The sequence below is a fragment of the Copidosoma floridanum genome, unplaced genomic scaffold (genome assembly GCF_036245765.1).
Source record: "Copidosoma floridanum isolate Cflo_tuat_1 unplaced genomic scaffold, Cflo_Japanese_pri ptg000013l, whole genome shotgun sequence".
Taxonomy (NCBI): Eukaryota; Metazoa; Arthropoda; class Insecta; order Hymenoptera; family Encyrtidae; genus Copidosoma; species Copidosoma floridanum.
The window spans coordinates 3,805,437-3,832,232 of NW_028321890.1; the positions used below are offsets into that span (position 1 = coordinate 3,805,437).

At 35.8% G+C, this 26,796-nt stretch overlaps 1 protein-coding gene across 1 annotated transcript in view; it reads left to right on the forward strand.

Moving 5' to 3' along the window:
* Positions 1-26,461, forward strand: part of LOC106637469 (immunomodulatory peroxidase) — a 412,315-nt gene extending 385,854 nt beyond the window's left edge. The window contains exons 6-7 of the mRNA XM_089591698.1: positions 25,540-26,296; positions 26,434-26,461. Of these exons, the coding sequence (XP_089447824.1) occupies positions 25,540-26,296; positions 26,434-26,461 (785 nt within the window). The remainder of the gene's footprint in view (positions 1-25,539; positions 26,297-26,433) is intronic.
* The last annotated feature ends 335 nt before the right edge of the window (positions 26,462-26,796 follow it).

Below are 26,796 nucleotides of genomic sequence, written 5' to 3' on the forward strand. Positions count from 1 at the left end.
TATTCGAAGCAGACAATATCGTTCCTGCTAATTTCGAAGCTGATTTCTACTCAATATCTGATCTTAAGATTGTTAACGATCCAAATAAATTATTAGATCATGAAAAACAAGATGTTTCCGTAAAAAGTATTGAAAGCAGTTGGATGATCGTACTTGCTAAAAATAATGGACTTTTAAATACTTTTCCAAATGGTAATGAAACCTTCAAACCCACTTTAGATTTGACTGTACCCAAAACGATGAACTTGGAAAAAACAGGTCATTATTATTACTATTGTAAAAATTTTCCTATCGATTAAAATTTTTCTTAACTGAAACATCTAAACATTTTTTAGATTTTGCTGGGACTGAAATACCTGTAATAAATCCAGCTCAAGTGGCAATTAAAGAGAATTTTCCTTCATATAATGAAAATTGTACGTAATAAACAGTTAGTATCACAAAAATTCTCATCGATATGAGTACATTTTTTTCATTTTTATATGATTATTAAGTAGGCAACTCCCGGAAAAGTTTCTCTCAAGCGTTTACTTTCCCTGAAAATTTCATGCCGAAGAAAAAAAAATCTACCTGCAAAAAAAGGGAGACCCAAATTACCTGCAGTTGGCACCTCCGATGAATGGGTTCAATGCAATAATGAGAAATTAGAAGAGCAAAGGCTCAAAGAAGAAACTATGTTAAAAAAAAAAAATTTGACAGAAGAGAAAAAAAGATTATGGGAAGAGATGAAAAAAATAACTGAAAGTATTAAAAATGTTCAACGAACCATCAAAAAAGAAGAGTCTTAATTTTGTTAATTTACGGTTGCATCGTTATTTACCTTATTTATTACTATCATATTTAAAAAAATTAAGTCGTTAAAATTATTCTCATTTACCTTTTGTACGCATGCAGTGTCTTATTTGATTTAAATGGAAGTAAAATACTGGTATTAAGATCAAATTTTAAAAAATAAAGTAATTTTTAATAATCAAAGTACTAACTTACTAAACCTGAAGATATGACCTCACAAATTATAAGCCTAATTATTATTTTTATTTATATTTAAGCCTGATTTCATAATACAGACACGTTATGGAATATAGGGACATGGTCCAATATTTCATTCCATAATACGGACATTCCAAGTCAGCACATTTTTAATTATTTAATTGTTATAGTATTATATACTATGGTTTTTTTTATTCGCAAACTAATATTTTAAGGCCTTACTTCTATTTAATGCAAAAAAGTAGTCACATGCATGCTCTCTAGGCTTACATTTCATAAGCAAAACATGTTATCCAAAAAACCTTTTCATAATAGGTACTTTTACCTTATTTAAAATAATAATGTTTAAAACTCATGCAGTTTATTTAGTTAAACAATAAGTTGTAAAAAGTAAAAAAAAAAAAATGATGCTCAAAAGTACTGAGGGTTTTATGCCATAAAATATTTCTTGGCTCAAAGGAGCCATTGATTTGCACTTTTTCACGTTATTATGATTGGAAACGGCTATTCGTTAAAACTGTAAAGATTTAAGACTGACAAAAAATATATAATTGAAAAATTGTTTTTCCAATTTGAAGGCAGATTTTTCACGTAATGAATTATTTGTTTATTAATTTCTACACTGCTGTTTTAATCCCGACAAATGTTCTGCGTCACTTCCGTAACGCTTAAAATTGTATGCATTTGGAGCATTTGAAGTTTTCCTTCCAATTCACGTTCTCTTACCTATAAGTATGGTTAAACTTTTGTGAGCCCAAAAGACTGTTTTTGTAAACTTTGTTGAGTTGCAATGTACTTATTGGCAAGTTAGTTCAACGTCAGATAGCCCTACAAAGGATCGGTGAGCTCAACTCTTCCTTGACTAAAGTTTAAGTAAACTTGACTGCCTTGATACCTCATATTAATGTTCTCTGACCTGTTGTTGTAGCACTAGACTGATTGAAAGGAAAACTACATTGTCTGTAGGGTTAAGGCTAGTCGTAGAGCTCTTTCTTAACATCTCCTGGTATCATATTAAAGATGTTGGTATCTAAAGCACCTTCTTCTTTTAAAGAGATCGGTCGTTTTGGTGCTCTAAGGTGGAAAGATTAGTTAGTGATGCTTGCCCATTAAAGACTGTCACGTTTGCTCAGGTTTGTTTTTACTTCATAGCTTTGCTGTAAGGTCCGCCCAGCATAGACCTTGGAGAGTATCAGGAATTCCTGGTTAAATTCTTAGAGTTAGGAGCGTAATGTAAGGTCGATGGTTGGCTAGGGGTGCCAGCCTCATGACGAACAACTTGACTCGTGATGTCTGTCAGTGAATGACTAACTTGGTTTAATAATGTCTGGCTTTGTATTTATAGTCTTTTAGTCAACGTATCATTGCCAGAAATAGTAGAAAATGTTGGCTAGATAGTTTGAGCCATTAGATGGTCCTTAAAAAAATTGATGAGCTTGTAGGATAATTAGGGAACGTTAATACTAATGACACCCCTAAAAAGGGCCAGTATAAACATTTCCAGTCATTTCTTATTATTTCGATGATGAAGAGACAGCTGCATCTAGCTTGATGTTTACCCTTTGAGTCTCTGCATAGGGAGACCATGATGAAGAAAAGAACGTTGGTTGACTTTGGCTGACAAAAATTTTGTGTTCTGGTCGTCACCCAGATAATCAATCGTTTACGGTTAGTAGAAAAAAAGGACCTGAAAAATACCTATTTATGGGTATGCCGTTTTGACAAGCCACAGTGGAGGAAGCTAATGAAATTTTCTGTGGATGAGTCTGCCTGAATTGGTCAGGGTTGTTTTCCCTGGCTTACTATTGTAGTTAATTGTGTGTTAATCTTGATGGTGTGGGATAAAATTTGACGTAAGTTGCTTGTCTAGTGGAGAAAAGTGTTAGCGGTGGCCATAAATCCTAGTTGCATGATTTAAAACTCTATTTTTGGTGCACTGTCATGAGCCGTATTGTATGGAAGTTTGCTTGGAAATATTATAATCAGATCTACTTACTTCTATCCGCTATGAGAGTTGCTTTAGCGACCTCTTATAGTTTCAAACGAGGTGAGCTCTTGGAAACATTATATAGCTATGTATATAAAGTAGGCAAAAACCGTCCAGCACATTTCGCTGAAATCTTAAAGTCAAAGCAAACTTTTGACAAACAGTATTAGTAAAATTTGTGGATATGTAAAAAAAATGAATATTGTCATATTTGACAAGGATATACTCAGTAATTATGATTTCATAAATGATGACTCATATTACCACGAAAGTGCCTGCAGAACCTTTAACTGACATGCACTGCGCTTGTGAAGTAGGTGCCAAAGAGAATGCAACCTGTTATTTTACTCGTTCTACTCTGTCATAATTACTTATAAAACAACTATTATTGCAAATATTTTTATCAAATAGATTTGTATGAACTCCTTTTTTCTTAATCTACAACTTTTATGCGTGTAACCGGTCAAAATAGTTTCAAGTTTAAGGTCCAGGAGAAAAAAGTTAATCGTACATTGAATTGAGGCCTTAGTATTCCAAGAGCTAACAATATTTACGCCAGTATGGGCGCTTCAATCGATTTTATTGTCCCCTTTAAACCAACTTACATAGCGAGTAACAGGGAGCTTAAATATTACTTTTACGCCATTTAGCAGATCCTTGTGAACTAAAGTAAGAAGCTAGCGTATTTTTACAATACTTTGAGCTACTCTATTGCTTCTGTTATTAATTTTTTTAAGACAAAAATTATTCTTAGGCCATTTATGAAGTGTGAAGACTTAGTATGCAAAGTTTTAGCAAAGTCGCTTAAATAGTTTTCACAGTTAGTAATTACAACAGTTTTTGCGACTTTGCCTTAAATATTAGTAAGATACTACGCAATAGAGTATATATACAAATTTCAATCTACTATTATAATTATTAAATAATAGAAAACGTAGAAGTTGTCAGGATAATTGTCACGTTAATAAATTTGACTGAGGAGTACATCCTTTTTAACGTCTATTGTAGATTTTTACGACTCAAGCATATAGTTCTAGAGAAAGCACAAAATTCTTAGGATCTACATTTCCAAACAGAACAACTGCGTCTATGAGTCATAATTACTGTTACAGTCTATACATACAAATATATCTTCCTATATGATATAGCTGATATAGCTGTTTGTATGGGGCACACCACATATCCTTATTGACCTTCACAGAATCTTTCTGGGGTTTCTTTAAAAAAAGTATAGAATAACGAACACGTGTATGTAGAGGCACACAAACTATACAGAGAAGCAGAGCCCCACTAGTATGTATGTACTGCAGGGGCTTTTCTTTACTTCTGCTAGCTATATACCTTAGTTTTATATTACCTTTACTCTTTTAAGTATTGTGTAACATCTTTTGAAATAAGATTTTAAGACACATAATGTGGAAATTTTATTTTATCCGTATTAACAAAAATTTGTTAAAGAAAAAATTGTATTTATAACAAATAGTTATTTAACTTAAATGGTTAATTCAATTGAAGAACAATTAAGTAAAGATCTCATTTTTTAAAACTATATCCAAACAAAAAAATGAATTTTTTTTGTTGATGGCCTAGAAGGTTCGAGTAAAACTTTTTTTTTAATAAAACATTTATTGATCATTTTATTCCTTAGTAAAAGCATATGATCAATGGCATGGACTGGCATTGTATCAGTGCTTCTTTCAAAAGGAATGACTAGTCATCAAACTATTTGCCTACCTTTAGATCCAAACATTACAAAAGTTCTATTCTAAGAATAAAACTCTAATCATTATAAATTCACAGGAGCAGATCAAAGTATTTGGAACAGAGCCACCATGATAGCCATAAAAAGTTCTGAAATAAAAGATAGAACTTAAAGTAATTTTTGTGATACTAACACTGCTTTTAAGAGCTCACAGTGGTATAATGGTAGAACACTTGCTTTCCATCTGAAGAGTTTTGGTTGGATTTTTCGCTCTATTCACTCGTGGTACCTCTGTGGAGTTTTTTTCTTCATATCGACGGTTTGGTAAAAGACACAGCCAACTCAGATAATTGGTGAAAAAGGTGCCAACTCAAAATTTGGGTTAAAAAAGCAGTCATTTCAGATTTAGCTTAAAAAAGGAGCTAACTTAGGTTCGGGTAAAAGAAGCAGTCAACTCGGGAGAAACTTTTTTTTTTCTCAAGTTTTGTCATGGCAGCACTGACATTCACAACAAAGATATAAATTGTGACGTTCCTTTTCACGTCACGATGTTCTTTAAGAACGAATAAAACAAATAATGTGGGACTTTACCTGGAAGGGAGAGTCAAGATGACGAGGGAGAAAAATTTCTCTACATGCGCGTGATGTTACGAAGCAATGGGTATCGTAATTTTGAATTGTCTACATACTTGAAAAATACTAGCACACACTGTGCGGATATCCTTCTCCTCGGCCGAATGCAACACTGACTGATTTGGGAGGATAAAGAATGAGGAACGGGCATTCGTCACTGTGGCTAAGCCATAGATCGAGGAGGCCCGGAATGATATGAGATTCCCGTCCTCATACTTACGACCTTGGCGTTATTGCAGAACTGGAACAAGCGAGAGAGAGGGCTCCGCCACCACTCAATGCTTCCCTAGACGTTTGACGAAGCTGAAATGATACTTGCATGCAAAGACGCTAAATTCAAAGAAACAAGCGAGGCGGGATCTCGTTTAAGTACCAAGGCCTTAATGTAGCAAACTTAACAATACATATATTTCTATAATGCATATAAATTACTACATCAAGCAAAACGTAATATTTAAATAAAGGCGTACAGAAGTGAGCAAATAGCAAAGAAAGGAAAAATAAGCGCTTAAGCGATAACCAATATGAGCTTAAGCCAAAATTATAACATGTTTGAAATAATAACCAACACAATGCATTGAAGCAAATTATAGCAGTGCATTTAAGCTACTCTAAATCAAGCATTAAAGCTGAGTGCCTTGGTGCATTGAAACGTGACACGAATGTATGGTGGATTCCCCGTTGGCACCAGAAAGATCAAGTGTCTCGACCAAGCCAGTACCATAGGAAGAATGCCTGTCGTCGTGCACTTGCCGTGCCTGGATGGTGCTGTCGGATCGCTTGTGGTAGGCACTGCTGAAACCCATTTGCATTGAAGCCCCGCAAGCATTTCACTGCGCGCGGCGATCTACCTGCTCTCCACCCTGCGTGCACCTATTTAAAACACAATTAGTGGCAAGCACAGCGTTAGCTATCAACACAAAATGAGAACAAAAAATATTTTTACATATAAACACAAGATATAATAAATACCACCAATCACACATCGCTTCACCCATTGTTAAGAATTAATTAATTAATTAATTCAAATACAAAAGGCTAGTTGGTCACAACATATGTAAGCAAACAAAGATTTTTCAATAGTTCAATGTTTCAAAGAAATAATTCATGTTATTGTAGTAGAGCGTACAATATTCATTTAATTGTGTTCTCTACTATTCTACTGTAATCATATAAGTGTGAAAAAGTCTTAAATAAATATAAATATAATAATGTACGGAAACGGACATATGAATGAATATACTTAAAAAAATATGAAATTGTTGATTATGATACCTTATAACTTTTGTACGAGCATGTCACCGTTTTTATAAAAATATAATAAAATAGGACGCCACATTGACATAGAGTTCATGAATCTTATAATTAGGAAAGGATTAAAAATTAAAATAACTATTTATACCGAAGTTAAAAAAAAATCGTTTGTAGTTCAAATAACTTGTTTTTCCAAGACGATGTTAAAAAAAAAAAAAAAAGTTTAAAGTGTTTTAAACAACGTTCAAAATGAATAACGTCCACAGTCTGATAGTAAAATTATATCTGATTGCAACAGAGTTGTAAAGCACATACTTTAATAAGTATAGTACGCTATATTAAAACATTATTAATTATTTTTCTGAAACATTGGACTATTAAAAAATTTTTTATTTATTTATATAGGTGTACCTAGACTGTAAATGTCAGTGTTACCACGAAAAAACTTGATGGAGAAAAATCACTCCCAAATTGGTTGCTTCTTCAATCCAAATCTAAGTTGGCTCCTGTTTCCTCCCAACCGTTGATGTGTCCTCTTTCGCTATATGCTCTTTGTTTATAGATGTTAGACCATGCCAATGTTAACTAGTAATGAAAAATAGTCTTGAAATAAATTCTCAAAAATAGATATCTAAATGTGGTACATTGGCGTCTTTCAGGTATCCAGAAGCCACATGAACGACATTCTTTCTTGACTGTCCAACTAAAATTACTATGTAATATAGATGTACTAGTTGAACTTCCCCTTCATATCTACTTTAAATGCTAATTCCGATGATTATTTTTTATTTAATACTTCTTTGAGTGATAGCAAATATATTTACATAAACACTTATAAGGATAGTAGAAAAAACATTCTCCTATCTTATTCAAAACCCAAGTTGAAAGATACACTTGAAATAAAGAATTCTTTTCTCTAAAATTTTTAGTAAACTTACTGCTTGAAGCTGTATACACACATTTAATAACATTCTAAAGAAAAAAGAATTTTCATTCTATTAGATTCTACTCGAAATACAAATAATTACAAAACCTTTTTTTATTATAAATACATCTATCAGCAAAACTAATAATAATTGAACTACTTAGTTGATTCCATAAGTTGACTCGCAACAATAAGCTTAGTACTTCAAAAAAATTAAGCAAAGACGAGAGTGTGGGGTACGTGAGGAGTACTAGGGGGATGTGGGGAATTGTGGGGGGTTGGCTCAAAGTGAGCTGAATGGAGGGTAGAATCAACTAAATTTCTATTTAACGTGTGAGAAGGGCTGTGGGGGGCCGTGTTGAGTTTTTAGAGGTCTATGGAAGGCTGTGAGGATTATGTGGAATACCCTTCACAAACAATTATATAATAAAGATATACATATCTACCTAATATATCTACCTTATTCATTTAGTGATTATAGCTGGGTAGGTAACGAGATCCCGACTATCGCCACTATCAGTTCACACAGCCCTCCCAAAAATGAAGACGAAATACGTTTGTTTTTCTCCATATTTAAACAAGCCCCTTAACTCCTTGTACCGTTTTTTTAATACTTCTCTAACTCACTTCACTAGTTTTTCAAGCCCTCCCTTATTATTTCTCTTCAAATCATTTTTATTAATAATGCCTATATTTCCATATTTTAAAATATATTTTTTGGCATAGAACCTAATAACTGAATTGTATTATTTAACTTTCTGATGATACTGTAATAAGACAACTAAAAGTTGTGCATGTCATTGTACCAAGTCTGTTTTGATAACTTATTGGCTTACTGTTGATACTAAGTTAAATTTTACAGTAAATATTTTTTTTTTTTACACTACCTATGACATAAATCTATTGAGCCTGCTAATTTCTGTTTCCATTATTTTTGTCAAAATACAAAATTAAACAAACAAAAATAAGTAAGTTTGTGAGATGGTATCATAATAAGTATTCCACCACTTTTTTTTTACAGTATTAATAGTAAAGACCGTGGTGGTCCTCGTGATTACAGTCACAGTCATTTTAAAATAATTGTCAATCAAGGACCCATATCATTTTTGTAATTTTTATTAGTTTTATGTACTATTAGTAAAGTAAATTGTAACAGATTTTTATAAGTAGCTTTTAGTTTATGTTGGAATTTATCAATGAAATCATAGTGAAACGGATGATAGTATAGGTGAGACTCTAAGCTCCCTCTCCTCAAATCTTGTAACGAGGGGCCTTAGGGCCAAGGGATTTTTTTTTCTCTTAGCTTTCTCATCTTGGAAAAATAAAATCCTGCAGAGTAGCACACATAGTGCAGTGCCACGAAAATTGAGCTCAAGTGCCAGGACGGACCCAAACAGAGCATAGGATAATCCAGTGGCTGTTCACACGAGCGAACTTCAACAACAACGATCGGGAAGTATTCAAAGCAGAAGGTCAGAGAAACTTCGGGAAGGACCAGTAGGAGAATAGTAATTCATTAGAGTCGGAGCCGTATTCCTGCCTATCAACACTGAAAAAGGGAGCATCATCAGGGAAGGATGATATTCAACACAATTATTTTAGCCTTGGGGGTAGTGTAAGCTTGGTAAATGAGTTGTATCAATTCTCACTTTTTTTCTATTTTCCCTGACCCCGGGAAAAAATTATATAAAACTTTGAATAACATGCGTCAAACAGAGAAATTTGACTAAGATAGGTTTTATAAAGATACGGAGAACTTCTGTAAATAACTCGCACCTATCGTGGCTAGAAAGTATATCACCATTTTAATTGTTATCATTTTTATTAACAAAAACAGACAACAGATATTTCCAGAAGAATACTTTTTCCCAATTACAGACAAACAACAATTGCGTGGGCAGAACAGACTCAAAAACGCGTTAGCCTAGAAAGAATTCTTCTTGAAGAAACGATCCACGTGATCAAAGAATTCCAGAGCTGAGGGAAAAATAAGTGAGCCATAATGCAAATATTTAATGGTTTTGTCAAAAACCAGAAGCAGAAGAGACCCGACGAGAAAGAACATGGGGTTTCAATAAACAGAATTTTATAAATCAGGGTAGTCACCAGAAATATATCCACTTTTTACCTTCTGTTATCTCTTAGTGGCCGCATCTAGGCGAAAAGTTTCCAAAGACAGGACCATGTATAGAAAACCCGACAATTAACGTCCAGTGCAGCGAATTTTAATAAGGGGGTCCCGAAGCGTTATATCCACAGATACAGTAATCATACGCGTCCACAATTACTCGGAGCCTACTACACTGACTCAGAGCAAGCCAAACTTTTCAAATAAAACAGGGTGTGTTGTGTGAGCAAAGCAGATACACTTAAAAAAACCAAAACCACAGACACAGCAAATATGTCTCTTTCAGGGGGTATGAACTATGACGTTGCGAATAACAGGGACGAAGTACAAAACGATAGGGTGGAGATATGTGATATATTTCATGGAAAAGAACAAAGAGAAGACACAGAACAGCAAATGCTAGAATTAGAATTAGACTAAGTGGGTGTGAAAAATAAGATGCGTTGGACGAGGAAACTCATCCACCCAACAGGCAAAGCAACGGCAACAATAAATGAAACCGGGTCAACAACAAATAAAAACAAAGGGAATAAATTGAATGATACGATGGGGGATCGACTAGATCGAGATAGATGAATAAAGCAGTATGAAACAGATAGGACATATTGAAATTGGGGAACTACAGAAATCTTTGCGACTTAGGCGAAAGAAATGGACCCACGAAGAACACCAGGGGATACAGATATTTTTGGGTGGCCTACTGCGCCGGCCATATATAATGACTGGAAGGGCATAAAGAACACACTAATAGAAAACAATGTAAGACATCACCTGGGAAGCAGATTCAGAGAGATCAACGAAGAACTAGAATGAAAGAAAAAGGCGGCTTTTGCATCGGCGACTCGCCCCACGTACAGAGACCAATTCACTTGGACTGTCCCGCAATCACTCAAGCAAAGGCTGAAAGATGATATATTTCAACACTCACAACCAGGTGAGGAGAGAGCTTGTGTGGGGTGTGACGAAGACGGCACACGAAGACCACTACAAAATATTCTGTTGAAACTCTGCCATATCCCAAGCAACATTTCGTTCTTCGATGGGGACCCCATTAATCTACCGCTGTTCGGGAGAATGGTGCGAATGGTTGCATGGCAAATAGGGCCAGAGAACGAATTTTCAAAGTTCTTTATGTCACGTACTAGGGGGGGCTGGAATTTAAAAAATCACAGATTTGTATGAAACAGAAGTGGCTTACTGGAAGTTTCTTCTTCCCAATTCATTGTATTTCCCCCTTTACCCCGTCGCCCTCACCATCAGTCCCCTGCACACTTCCCTTAACCCCATCCTATCTCTTTTAACCGTACTGCGCTACTTTCCTGCACACATTAGTCCACCATCCCCCTTCACACTTCCAAGCCACTAATTTTTAAATGAATTTTGATTTTGTTTTCCCACAATTATTTTTCTTGGACTTGAAATTTTTCTCTTCTACAATTCTAAAAAAAAAAAAAAACTTTCCAGTTTACAGATTTGAACCCTTGACCTCCGGCATACGAGTTAAGTGTCTTACCCACTCTACTACGAGCACTGCCGGCTTTCTAGTTTCAGTTTCTTGTACTAATCGTGCGGTTCGTAACTGATTTTTCATTTTTATTTTTAATTCATTTTCAGATTTCTATGAAATGGAAGTGGCTTTCTAGAAGTCTTTTCCTCCTTAAAAAAATTTTTTTAATTTTTTTCTCAAATAATAAATTTAAAAAAACAAAAACCTTTGTTAGCATGAATATGGTTACGTAGATATAAATGAATAGAACCCGTTATAACGCTTAAAATATTATTATTTTATAATTTTGACACATAAAATACTAACCAATTTTCTTGAAACCTAATGTTTTTTTGGCATTAAAATAATGCTAATAATTACTTTTATAAATAAATTAATTGATATATTATTAAATTATTGAAATAAACATATACAATAGAGTTACAGAACGTATCAATGGTTTTTAAGGGCACTTATTTTGAATTCAACAAACAAACAATGTTACAGTGTCACATAATTATATAAATACAAAAATTTATTGGATCAATAATAAAGGAATTACGTAAGATCATTACATATGTATATTTCTAGTTACAAATCATTTTAATAGTTTTTAAAAGGGCACTTATTTTGAATTTGATGAACAAATAATGGCAAAATGTCATTGAATAATTATATAAAAGTAAAGTAAAAATTGTATTTATTGGCTATACAATTGCAAAAAAATAAATATGAAAAAAAATATCAAAAAAAAAATTTTTATACAGATATTAAATAAAAAAAATTTGAACAAAATGCAATGATAAGCAATTAAACATAGATGTCATAAGAAAAATACAAAATAAAAATAAATTCAATGAAAAAAAGTAAAACAAATAAATATGAAATGATAAGAAAAATGAAATGGAAGATAATATGAAAAATAATTAAAAAATAAAATTAGAAAAGGGAATGAAATCAGAAAAAATATTAAACAATAAAATAAAATGAAAAAAAAAATGGAAATGTAAATAAAATTAAATAAAATTTGTAATGATAAAAAAACAAAATACTTAAAAAAAAAAAAAAAAAACAAGGAACAAAAAAAATAAAACTAGGTCTGGCGATTCCCTTGTTACCTGAAAAGTTGTGTGTCTTCATACTCATCTCATGTTTAAAGAACTTCGTTCTTACCATGGGTCCTATGACCCATTCATACCTCCTGATTTGTTTTTTTTTTTTTTCATTTCTTGTTTTATTTTTTTTTCTGGGCATCCTCGCTAGCAGACTAAAAGATGAAGCAGCTAAGCATTTTGCGTCAAGACTGGCCCAGTTTGAAACGATGCAAGAATTTCTCCAGGAACTTTTGAACAGGTACGGAAGCATAAGCAACTTAGATACCCTAATGATAAGGCTAAAAATAATCAAACAGCTAAGCAACGAGTCAATATGTGGCATCTCACATCTCTCGCGCTTCAAGCTCTACTCACTAGGTGGCCAAGCCCCTAATAACTCTCTCCCGTCAAGCAGCAAAATATCTGCACGATTACTATATAAGCGCGATCAAGTCAGTCTAAGCCCACATCTCTTCGGTGTCTAAGGTAGGGAGCACGTCATCAGCCTTACTGATGATTCCTGGCGTGCTCTCAGGACGAAACACCTTTTTCTCTCTTTTATAACTGACCACACGATTTCTATATTGGCGACCTTACCCTTTGAACCGATACGATGTCGGGTACATGCTAACGCTGCTAATTCCATCACACAATTCGCTCGAACCTCTTAACGACGCACACATTTCGCACATCACACAACTCGTTCATGCACGGCAATGCGCCCCGCTTCTCTCGCAACGGAGCGTGGAAGACCCGGAGATCCAATGAGACCCTCAACTCTCTTTCTTAACTTCTCTCTCTCCTTCTCATGCCTTCACACCCTTGACTTTCATATTGTCACTTCCTCCCGTTACACCATCGTCGTAACTAGGCGGGGAGTGATGTGGCATCTCACATCTCTCGCGCTTCAAGCTCTACTCACTAGGTGGCCAAGCCCCTAATAACTCTCTTCCGTCAAGCAGCGAAATACTGGCACGATTACTATATAAGCGCGATCGAGTCAGTCTAAGCCCACACCTCTTCGGTGTCTAAAGCAGGGAGCACATCATCAGCCTAACTAATGAGTTCTGGCGTGCTCTCGGGACGAAACACCTTTTTCTCTCTTATAGATGACCTCTTGATCTCTATAAATAGAAGACTATGGTGGGAGGGTGCATTATTGGTACAATAAACTGACGATGCTACACGATTCAAACCCAAACCTATTGCCTATCCAAAACAAGTGCTGGAGGAAAGCGTGGAAGCAAAGGCAGCGAAACAGTTCATGTGTGGTTTACACCCAACATTCAGGTATAAAATTACTAGTCTAAGCCCGAGGACCCTCTATAAAGCAATCATAGAGGCACTGAAGATCTAGAGCAACCTTAGTGTATGGCACGCAGTACCAGTATGTGCACTGCTCACAAACAGTAAGACAATAACTGAGTGGGAGCCATTAGTAAATCTGGCAAGAAAATATGAAAACACGACAGAAACCCTTAATGGGGTACAAGGCGCCGCAGTGGCAAACGAAGAACTCTGTATATATTGCGACGGCCGAACCAGGCATTCAGTTGAGAAATGCCAAAAACTGCTAGCAGTGATAAACGAGAGAAAAACTTCAAGAGATAACGGGAGGGAACCAAAGGGAAATTGCAATTTTTATGAGAGACAAGGACATTATGCGAGAGAATGACTCTCACGCAAGCAAGACAGGGACGAAGATGAGGGACAACAAAACGAGGGGCATAACTAACCCATAGACAACACCAATACAAACAGAAATGCCTACAACTACGGAAACGAAAGTATTCATTCTCACAACAATAATAGTTACTATAGCAGGAATAACGATAACAATAACAGAAATAACTATTAAAATAAAAGAAATAACAACTAAAATGACGGGAATGATAACTTTAATGATAATAATTACAATAATTATTACAGGGGTTACAACAATGGCCCAACAGAGGCCTAGAATAGAAACAATAATTACAGTGATAGGTATAATAATTACAATCCTAGAAAAAATGCAATAGGGACTTATACAATAACTGCAGCAGGAACACGTCCAACCGTTATAAAAATGACTATAAAAATCAGGACAGTAGGCACAACTATAATAGAAACTTTATAAGACCTGGGCCATCACAAGATAGGGGCCCACCGAAGCAAAGAAGCGGCGAATATGGCTTTGATAATAGGAGAAATAGATCGTCGGCTTTAAACTCCTAGGATATTCGGCGTGGTCCCAAAATGCAGAGCATGAACTAGAGAGAGAGAGAGAGATGGAGAAAAGCGTGTCCGGTGAATAATAAGGTGCAGGAAGAGAGAGAGAAGCCGCAAAAGGCGCAGTAAGAAGTAGTGCAGCCGCACAACAGTCCGAATACTTACGCAGTGCAGGAAAAAATAGAAAGTTATATGGCAGAATGCAAAAATACTCCTAGACGATGGGGGGGGGGGAGACGCACCAGAAAAGGAAGGAGAGCCCGCAAAAAGAGTGACGAAAAAATAGAGCAGCTTTCTAAAACGATTTTAAAACTCGCGAGAACAGGGCATATGCCACCAGCGATTAAGTTACAAGGACCACAGATAAAGAATGGAAAGGCAACTTTTTATGCGAATACTGGCGCAGAGATTTTGATTATGAAGGTTAATTTTTTAAGCACTGACATGCTGATAGACAGTAGGTATCGAATAGCTATTCATCAGCGTGACTCACGAAGCACGCAAAACATGAATCACAGTACAGGCTCAGTTGCACGGATTAGAGTGCACATTACATGTCATCCCCCATGATTTCCAAATTAACGTGGAAGGAATCATAGAGTGGGATATTCTTAAGCGATAGTGGGGCCCAATAGACGCCACTGAGAATATGATTAAATTGGATAAGGTAGAGATACCGCTGATAAAGCCAAAGTGTTTTAAAATACCTGCAAAATCGAGACAAATAATTTATGTGCAAATAATAAAAAGCAAGAATGAAGCAGAATATGGCTGGATACCTCTTCAAGAGATGGAGGAAGGAACATTATTTGGATACTTTATAGCCAGAAATACTAAAGGGAAATTAGTCGCAGAATGCATTATTATGAGTACAGAGATAAAATACGTGCCTGTTCCGTAAGTAGAGCTGCTTGATTACGAAGAAATTTATCGGAAGCACTCAGACGTTAAAGGGGACAATGTCAAAAGCTTGGGGGAAGCAGTGATAAGATTATGTAATAAGAAAAAAATTATGATAAAGAAAAAAAGGAAAATTTTTCGAAAAAGAGACGATTAAAAAAGGGCACAAGATTTGCGTGTAGTGACAACTAAAAAAACGCATTCAAAACTCTTATCAAAATACTGTGGAGCGGACCAGTACTCGTCACCCTAGACTTGAAGAAACCCTTTATCGTCACGACAGACGTGTCAGATTACGCGATGAGAGCAATCCTTAGTCAGAGAGAGAGAGAGAGAGAGAGAGAGATTGGAAAAGATAGACCGTGTGAGAACGCGTCTCACTGCCTTAAAGGGAGAGAGCTTCGCTACCCGACATACGATAAAGAGTTATTGGCGATCGTATTTGCAAAAGAGCAATTTAGACCATATTTTTACGGACGCAAATTTACGGTGATTATAGACCATAAGCCACTGCAGCACTTTCACTCATCTAAAAAAACAGACATTTGTTTTAACAGGCTTAAAGCGGAACTAAAAGGATATGATTTCATAGTTATATACCACCCGGTCGTTAACAACGGACCACCAGATGCATTATCGTGAAACCCAATACTAAAAAAAGGGGAAGTTAATCCCAAACGGCCACGCCAAGAGCTTTATTAGCTAGCGGACGAACAGGAGAAAGAAAAACCGGATGATAGCGATGGGCCTCCAGCACACATCTTTAAGACACGAACGACCCGTAAGCAACGTATTCAAGGGAACATAAAAAAAAAAAAAAAGAAAACTCACTTATCCAGATATACAGGATTCACATAAGAAGGTACAGAGGAAAAAACAAAATTTCGATGGATGGGATAAAAATAACCACAATATAAGAGCAGGAACGGGGACCATGAATCCGAGGAAAAAATAGAAAGAAGCAAAAAATTAAGCGAAAGGAGAAGAACCGTGAGAAAACAAGATCGCCCAAGGAAAAATATTACAATTAACAATTCAAAGACGGAAACAGACACAGAAGCAACAGATAAAATTATTTCACAAAGGCCAGTGAACGACAAATTAGCCCATATACGAAAGTACGGACCAAATGCAACGTGGAATAAAATCGAAAAGCACACTGGAAATCGAGAAGAACGAGGTACACCAAAGGGACGAAAAACTCGTAAGCGTCAATTTGATACACTTACTAGGAATCAGGTACAGTTTTCTATAACATAACACAACGAAAGTATATCAAGTGACATTATCATTGCGAATTGTAGGACACCAATTATAAAAAATGACGAGATGAAAATTCATAGTCCAAAACTCGATAACTAGTGCTGGCAGATGATACAAGTAAGCCTAGCAGCCGAGGAGGCAGAAAAAAAGAGGTAAAGAAAAAATAAGCGATATCCGAAAGCTAACGGAAACGGATGAAGCAGCAGGTAAAACTAAGACCATGGAAAAAGGTGTTTTTGAAAGCAGGAACGTTGAAGTAGTGGAGAGAGCCGATTAAGCACGAAGCGGATCAAAGGACAGAGAGAAAGAAGAAGAGTTACCGTGGGATGAGCATGCAACGAATATACCACTCGCCGCTGATACTAATAGATATAGTAAAACTGATCGTGTAAGCGGAGCGATCCGACATGATGCACACCTTTAAGACCTGCTAGATGGAAACAAGGATTAAGGATAGAACTATGGGAAAATGAAAATGACAGCGTAAAAAAATTAAAAAATCCTACAGACAGTATCAATGAAGAAAGAAATGAGGATACGAAAATTAGGGATAACACGCCCCCAACAAATAATTCAAGGGAAAGCGATGCAACATCGGTCAAAATGAATGAAGAAGAACACATAAAGAGTCGTAAACGTGGATATTGTTGCGCAGAGCCACATAAGAGGCTCATGTTAGTTGATGTACCCCAGGACGGAGACTGTCTTTTTATTGCCTCATACTTTTATATGGATTGAAAATGTCACAAGACAAACTGAGGAAAATGCTCCTTTGTTCGTGATGGATAAACAAATGCAAAGACTCAGAGGGCACAGAAAACATTTTAAAAGAGAGCCACGCGTTCGGGGATGGGGAATGGGCCTTTGTATTTTCTCAAGAATACAAGGTAAACATATGCATCCATTTCCAGCTATCAAAAGACAGAATGATTTTTCAACATTTTATAGGGAAAAAAGGGTAAACATTTAAGCATATTTATCTAAAAAATGATCATTATCAGGCTCTTATGGAATACGACGAAGGTCATTATATAACAACAGACAACAAAGAAAATAGTAAAAGGGGCTCAGCTAGTAGGAAAGATTTAAATAATGTTGGAGTCATTACTAGTAAGCAGGGCAATAAAGAACTTAATAAATAGAAGAGCAAAGAAGAGGAACACGAAACAGGAGTTAATGACGTAAGACGTATGAGTAACGAGGAAAGCTGCAGCAATGAGTCAGAAAAGGAAGAAAAACAGACAAGCAATAAGAATTCTACATAGGAGGAGGAAGATAGCACAATTGAAAAGGTGCACGAGGATGGAGACACACCATCACCTAACCTCAGTAGCACGTCAGGATTTCCATCAGAGGACGAGGAAGAAAGTAGGAGACTTAACAAAGCTCTGATATAGGCAAGCAAGAGCGACCCCAAAGAAGGAAATAATCTTAGGGATTTAGGCACGCTGGATAAATATAGAGTATGCAGAATCCGGCTACCACGTGATAAATCAACATGGGTCCCAGGTGACGGCTAAGACCCCCCCCCTACTACAGAAAGTAAAAAAAATAGATCACCCTTTCAGATACTTAGACGATTTAGCCTTTTGCACAGTGTTGGAAAATGTCCCAGGTACAGATTATATTGACCCAATAACCATGAATAACGAAGAGAGAGAGCCGTTAGGAATGCTATGCTTTCTAAGAAAAGGAAAGTATCCGTTATACGCATGTATGTGAAAAAGCACTTTGATGATAAGGCATTAAGGTCGGATATGAATATTTGCTCGAAATCTCTCCAAGGGCTGGTAATGAGCAACCATATAAAAAATATAGGAATAGTAAGGGACTTCGCAATTTTAAACCTGAATACATGGACATACCTGATTGAACAATTAGAGGAAATTTTTAAAGATATAAAAGTTATATGTACACTGTATACAAGCACACTGGTAATACTACAGGCAGATCAACGGTTCAAAGTTATTAAAGGATATCATGAGTCTGCGGTAGGAGGCCATAGAGAAATCAACAAAACCTACAATAGAATCTCGGAATATTTTTACTGTAAAAACATGAGGCCAGAGGTCAGGCAGTTCATTCTTGGATGCAACTCATATGAGACGAAAAAACTGGTACGGGTTAAAACCAAACAAGCAATGATTATTACAGATACACCGAGCAGGCCTTTCGAGAAGATATCCATAGATTTTTACGGACCCGTTAATAAGCCATCAGATGACGAAAATACACATATTTTGCCAATTCAAGACTGGCTGATAAAATACATTGAATTAGCACCTGTAAAACGCGCAATGGCTCAAGAAACTGTGAAAGCATTGATGGAACAATTTGTCGCGTACTTTGAAGCCCTGGAAAAATTACTGTTGGACAGAGGGACGCATTTCATGAACAAATCGATGAAGGAATTTTTGAGATTACTCAAGATTAATAAAATTGGCAGCACAGCGTTTCACCCACAGAGTAATGGAGCCATCGAAAGAATGCACCACGTTTTGTATGAACACTTAAAGGCTTATGTTGACGCAAATGATAAATGGGATGAGTTAATACCTTTATACATGCTCGCATTTAATACATCCAAGCACGAGAGCACAGGATACACTACTTATGAGTTACTCTTAGGGCAGAGAGCACGTATCCCCTTAAACTCTAAGTGGGTAGAAACAGATCAAACATATAGTAAGTACTTTAAGGGAATAACGGATACTCTCACTTAAATGCGAATAATAGCAGCGTTGAAACAAGTGCAAAGCAACCATAGATCAAAATATTACTACGATAGAAAACTCAACACAAAATTTTTTAAGGAAGGAGAAATGGTTTACGTTTTAAAAAAGCCATCGGAAAGAATATATGATTGTCAATACGGAGGCCCATACGAAATAACAGAGATAAATTATAAGAGTCATGACGTGCCGTTGTGAAGGAATGACGAGGTAAGGGTAGTGCACGTAGACAAAATTAAGAAAGCATGCGTTTTAAAAATGCAACACGAAAATGATGTGGAAAGAGTCCAAAGTATATATATAAATACGAGAATAAAGGGGAAAAAAAAAAGTTAAGAAATGCCGAGCAGGCCCAACAGTGTATACGTATATATGTGCATACGTAGGTTTTATACAAGGATATAGCTCGAGGGACGAAACTCAAGCGATGCAGGCTCACGTGGTTACCTACGAGCAATTATACAATTTTGGGGATGGGGTAGTACTATGTAGAGCATAGTAAGTAGAAATCATCAGACAAAAACAATTGGGGTTCGCCAAAATTTTCACGGCCCTCGAACGGACCACAAATTTTTTCTTCCTTAACCCCTCCTCTTTTCTCTGTCTCCTTAATATGTAGCTAAACAAATGAAAGCTTTTCTTTATCGAGTTTACTGTTAACTGAAAAATACAAGACATTGAAAAAAAAGCAGAAAAGTTACGCGTGTGGTGCTCTCTTAAAATCTGTTATAAATAAATATAGGTGTGTGTGCATGCGAAAAGATTAAATTTATGTCGACTGCCCGCAAAAATGTTTTTCGATTAGGGAGGTAAAAAGCAAAGACAAGTGAGGAATATGAAAGGAAAATAATAAGGGACAAAAAGCACAGTATTCAAAAAATAATTAAATTTCTTTTTATTTTTTTTTATTTTACTAATTTTTCTAATCATGCGCTAATGAGAGCTACAGCCCTTACAAAAACCACGCGAGTGGCTTGCCCCCCACTTTCTTCTTTGCCGCCACCCATAACCCACACCACTCCTTCGAAAAGTCCCGTCAGTATTTTCCCCCAGTTGCAGCGTCTACAACTGCTGAAGACAGTCAATGTAACTGGGCTCAAAATCGGTGGTGGCAGCGACCAGCGTAAAGGGAACGAGAAATTCGCTGGCAGAACGTGGCACCTGATAGAAAAAAAAGAATAGAAGAAAAAGATAAAAAAATGAATAAATAAACAAAAAAAAAAGGAAAAATTACCTGGATGACTGGTCAGTGTTCAAGAGGGTAGTCCGCAGCGCCCTCCAGGTTGACGCCCACAACAAGCACCAGGATGGTGCCGTGGCAGCTACAGCCAATGTCCAGAGAGTGGGAAATTCCCTCTTCCAACATGTGGCAGTGCACCCAGAACACCTTTCCAGTGAAGATGGGGATGGGTGCCCTCTCCTTCTCTCACACAATCACGAGGAACAGAGACCCCGAAGGGCAAAGCACCTCGCAGGACACCAGCCGTCTTCGATAAGGGTAGCGCAACGTTGGCAGTGGCAACGCGCTGGACGGCAACTCCGGTAACAGCAAGGGAATCAAAACACCGAAGAGGGCGTATGGGTCAACTTTTGGTTGCATCCCAAGCTAAAAAAAAAAAAAAAAATTTGTTACGCTTACGTTTTGGCAATCTGGCACGGCACACGCTATCTCCTCATGGAGAACAGTGCCCATTAGCAGCGCACACGCACTACCATCAACGACATGGAATTCCATGGGTCACGAGCCGTCTAAGGGCACACGGATAAACCCAATGAGGTGATCCAGAAATTCGTTGAAACCAGCCGTAGCTAACGATTATTTGGAGAGACCGTGCAGGTAAGGAAGCGCAGAATATACTGATTGAGCAGCAACGTTGAGGAAAAGCAAACCCAAATGTGTACACTTATGTCCTTTCCCACTTCAGGTGAGTCACTTGGAAAAAAAGGAAATATGGAAGAAATAAGAAAATAACGTAGCATACGTTGTTGGGATACAGAGGCTTATAATATAGAGCAATAAGATTTTCTCTTTTCTTCCTCTCATGTCCACACTTGTCTCCACTGAAAATTAACTGAATAAGTGAATGCGTAAAGCATAGCCTGGTATAAGCAGAACTGTAATAAATAAAAACGAAAGAGCATAAAAAAAAAAAATAATAAGAAAATTACAAAAATTGAGCAGCATCGAAAGTTGACGCGTCAGTATGTGTATATACTCATTGATGTGTAATAACCTTCTCCCGTATATACCCTTCTTTCTTTTCGTTGAACAGAAATTAAGTTAACACATAAAAACGCATAGCAGAATCCACATGTAAGGGGATAATCACACTCGCAGCTCCCAGCAATAACGCAAACGCGGATCATGAGCAAATTACCTAGGTGTACAGGCGCATACGTTAATGCAAAAAATGTATATACAGAGAAAGAACGTAAAAATCATGAGGAAAAGTATCCATTTTTGTTTTTGTTTTAAGGCAGAGGTCACTCAGGAACATAAGCAACTAAAGGAGATAGAGTTGATCAAGAAAAACCTGGGGATAATAGAAAACCACCATTACCGGTATAACAGGAAGGTTTCAATACAACGAACATCGTGGCATACCTACAGTCAACATACGAATACGTGGCAGTTAGCACTAGCGCGAAGAGTATTATGCCAGTATCACAGTAAACAGTTGAAAAATGCAAAAAAAATAGGACGATGGTGCATCTGCACAATGATGAAACCAACACATTAGATAGAGGAAGATCATCCCTGCGAAATAAAATTAATCCTGGGGTATACAATAAAAAAGCCGGAGAAATGCACCATAATACTAGCAAGATTAAAAGGCACTTAATGGACGCCCCTGTACGTAAAAAACCAGCATGATTTCAGTACCGCAGTGGAGAAGAAAGTACATATACAATGCGAGTATACAGAGCACGAAACAGTGAAAGTCATAGATGCGGGAGAAGTAAATTTACCAAAAGATTGCACGGCACAAGCATCAGAAACAAGATTGAGTCTGAGATTAGAGGAGAGTAAGAGCCAAATAATTAAATTCAAAGATTCAAACTTGAACGTGCGAAAAATAATACGGAGCATAAAAAACATAAAACGGACAAGTTACGGGAACTAATAAATATAATAATAAATAGGGACGGGTTACAGGAACTCGATAGTCAAGAGCACGGGCCCGAAGAAAACTTAAAAACAGGCATAAAGCTAATGGACCTAATGCAATGCGTGCGCTAACTCCTGCAAACACAGGGAGAATCATCTGATTGGAAAGAATACGCGTGGGTAGCAGCAGAAATATCTCTAGGCTTAGTGGTGGGATCGTTCGGTTTTTAAAAATGAGGGGGGGGGCTTGATATTGAATCTGGCCCGAATGTTCGCAGGTAGACAACGCAGAGACAACGCAAAAAGAGAGAGAACTATAGCGACGAGTCCTTCAGCACCTCAGCCAACATCCTTCAAAATGCAGAAGAGGAAACCAAGGCACCTTGTAAGCATCCCGTCAATTATCGTGGAAATATTCTCCACGGATTGTGAGTCCACAGAAAAAACATGGCATTACAAGTGATTTCCATGTAAAGCAGAAATAAACAAAATTAAGGAACACGAAATAAAATGTAAAATATAAGGTTAATAACGGAAGCAGTGTAAAAATAACAATAATAATGATTACAATTATGTAATAATAACACCGTAATAATTCTATAGATGATAAGGTTATAGTATAATTATAAGGATAGTAACAACAATAATCATAATATTATGAAAAAGAGGATGAGCACCAGGAGTCGTTCTACTATATTGGAGGTCGCAGTCCATAGGACGACACTGAAAAGAGTTTTTCTTTTTTCAAAATAATAAGCATCGGAAAATTTGTTTTAAGTTTAAAAAAAAAAAAAAAAACACGTACATGATGATTGTAGCTACAATAATATAAACTATAAGGATGATAAGAATAATAACAACAGTAATAAAGAAAAGAAGATGGCACTAGGAGTCGCTTGGCTGTATCGGGAGGCGCAGTCCGTAGGACGAGACTTAGAAAGAATTTTTTTCTCTTCCCAAAATATGTAATAGCGAGAGAGTCATGTTAAAGTCTACTGTGAAAAAGAAAACTCAAAGTAAAATGAAAAAAGGTAATTTTAGCTATAATAATATTAGTAATGATAAGAATAAGCAGACGAAAGTGAGCGCTGGGAGTCGCTCGACTGCATCGGGGGGTGCAGTCCGTAGGACGAGATCCAAAAAGATTTTGTTTTTCTCACTTGAATACTTAGAATGAGAAGGTTGTATGAAATTTTTTTGGAAAATAAACGCACGCAAAAGTTAAAATGGAAACTACATTGTAAAACAACACCTAAAGTAAAATAGTACTAAGCAAATGCCCACCTCACGGAAATTTTGTACATAATTGTAATACAAGGCATCGAGCATACACAAACAATATTGTTATACACTCGACACACGATGAGAAGAAATTAAATAATTAGAGAAGCAAGAATATTAATGTAAAGATAACAACGGTTCCCTATAATCGAATAAAAGAACGGGTGTAAAATACCAAATGTCATAAATAACATAAACAACAAAACACAAAACAGTACACACATATAAGATTGCAAACAAGTACACAGGCTCTACATAAAGTAAAAAGTCAGCGTCGTCGAGGACAACGACGTCGCGGCCTCGAACGTGTAACGTACGATAGTATAAGTAAGACTCTACGCTCCCTCTCCTCAAATCTCCTAACGAGGGGCCCTAGGGTCAAGGAAAGGGAAGTTCGAGCAAGGAAAGAGTCTATCGGGGGATAACATGACGAGCCTTCAAAGGAAACACACGCGCTATCTTGCCTATGATTACGGTATCTTGAATAAAGGTCCTTGAAATACTAAGTGTTGATCATTCTCGCGAAACACCTCCTTACCAATATCTTACCTACGTAATAATAGTTTAGAAATAAATAAAGATTATTGATTTTAATAAGGTGTGAATAACAAAAAAATTTTTTCAGGAACAAAAATCTCATAAGGTGTGCATATTGCTGTTTTTAATTCTCCAACAATAAAAGTTAAAAGAGTAATTAAAATGAACACCAGAAAACTAATATTAATTTCAATGTGTGTCGTTTCGTTATTAAAAATAAAAAAAAATACTTCATTTAACATACAAAAGGACAGTAACATGGCAAAATACTATATTGCAATATTTGCAATAAGATTTTTAAGGACAAACTTATTTAAACAGACATATGTTAACTATAAATCTTAAGTTAGCACGTGGTGCTCTAGGGATTCGGAAATCCCGTTACTTATGTTAGAGCAACCACATGGACTCTTTCCCGACACATATCATTCAAGAAAAGGAAAAAGAGCTATTGTTTATGATCAGCTTGGCTTTTCCGTTCTCTCTTACATGTTAAATGAATTCAAAAATTTAGGCTATTGTGGATGGTATATAAAAATATTCGGTAATGTAGCAGAAAAAAGGGTAGCTCGACATGTTATGCATCTATAAAAACCAAATAAAAAGTTGAAAATAATGTCTTGCTAGGAGTGTAGTATGTATTATTATTTGTCTGTAGATATTAGATTTACGTTATTCTAACTTTAAAAATCATATCAAGTTGTGCCAGCATTTAGTATTGCACCCAAGTTTAGCTGTTCCCAGTTGGACCTTTTGCCTCTTTTTGTTTTTAAACTTGTTTTGTTTCTCTGCACTAAAAATTTTTTATCATCTTATTTACTTTTCGTTTTTAGTCAGCATAGGCCAACGTGCGTTTGCATGAATCATAGTTAGTCAATGTGCTGCAGCTACTAATAGAGTTTGCAGGTGCTTCATCTCTTTTCAAACGCATGTTGGTCCCTGTTTGAAAGTACTTTCAAGTCAACTTGGAAAATTACGAAGAAACGAGTGGAAAAAAAAATTATTAGTAATTTTAGTTTACCAACGTTACACTCTCAATAGAGCTCTAAAGTTATTTAGAAAAAAAACAGATTGTCTTCAAACTGTAAAAGTTGTAAAAAACCTGAGTCTTTAAATATTTTTATTTATCTATAATAACAACAATTTATAAATCGATGATATTACTGAAGCTCTCTTGACTATAGATTCAAGCAGAGTAATTAAATTAATTAATATTATTAAATATTTATTATAAACACTTTATGAAGTTCCTAGTTACTACACATGTATCACTATCATCTATGTAAAGCTTAAATTATTTTTTACAGATCAATTGAAGGAACTTCGGAAAAGCTCACTGGCACGTATTATTTGTGATACTTCTGATGAAATTGAGGAAATTCAGGCTTCAGTTATGAGATCGATAGGTCCTGATAATCCAGTTGTAGCTTGTAAAGATATTCCTCAGCTTTCACTTAATCCATGGAAAACTCCAACGCCACTGATCACTGTGTTTGAAACAGATATTCCAATGATGGACTGGCTACGTTTTCAGTCCGAAGTAAATAAAACAATTAACAGTATAATATCAAACATATTAAATAAGAAGTCACCCTCTAAAAGTTTAACTTCTCATTGGTTTTTTTTTCAACACAATTTACGTACATTATTTGAGGACTTGAAAATTAAGTTTGCTGCTCTCAACCCAAAAATGATTACTGATACTAACTTTAAAAAAAATACGTCTGATTTCAATCTCTTTCTAATCGAGGATATGATTGATAGTGGGATTTCAAATATTGAAAACTTTTTAAGTATGGATGTACCTTTTTCAAAAAGTTCTTTAGAGGATTGGATAAATTTTAAACGTAATTCAATCAATACTCTGCTGATTATAGAAAATGAGTTCAATGATATTAATGTAAATCTTAATAAGCTTCAATCATATTGGAGGGAAATATTCACGTTAAAAATAATACCAATCAACTGGGACAGCATAAAATATGATATGAATGCTACAATTAGTAATGTAATACTGACAATTAATGCTCATAATATACTATTCAATGGCACTTTCCCATTTTGGTCTAAGTTAAGCAAAAAAAATAATACTTTTTTATGGAGCATACGTCATCAGCCCAACATTCGGCAATTTAAACATATTAATTTGTTGAATCAAACAATCTCATTTGACAATAAAACAAATTTTAATGTACATGAAGGAAATCACAATTTTCTCAGAACTCTTGAATACCAGTTTACAATCAAAAATAATACGAATTCCTTGTGGTCACAAATAAGGAACCAATCAATGGTTGATTTTGAATTTGGTAGTGATAGAATATTTTTAACTAAAAAAGCTTTATCAGAAACTAAAAAAAAAAAAAACTTAGATAGAGTAATAAAAGTAATTAGAGATACATTTTACGAGACTCAAAAAAAAAAACCAGACTTAGAAGGAGCAAAAAAAAGTTTGCTCTATTTTAAACAAATAATAGATCACACTCTTACTAAATTAAAACAGAAGTATACTTTCTTTTATGCTAAGATACAGGGTAAAAAAAAAGAGCTTTTGAAAAACTTTG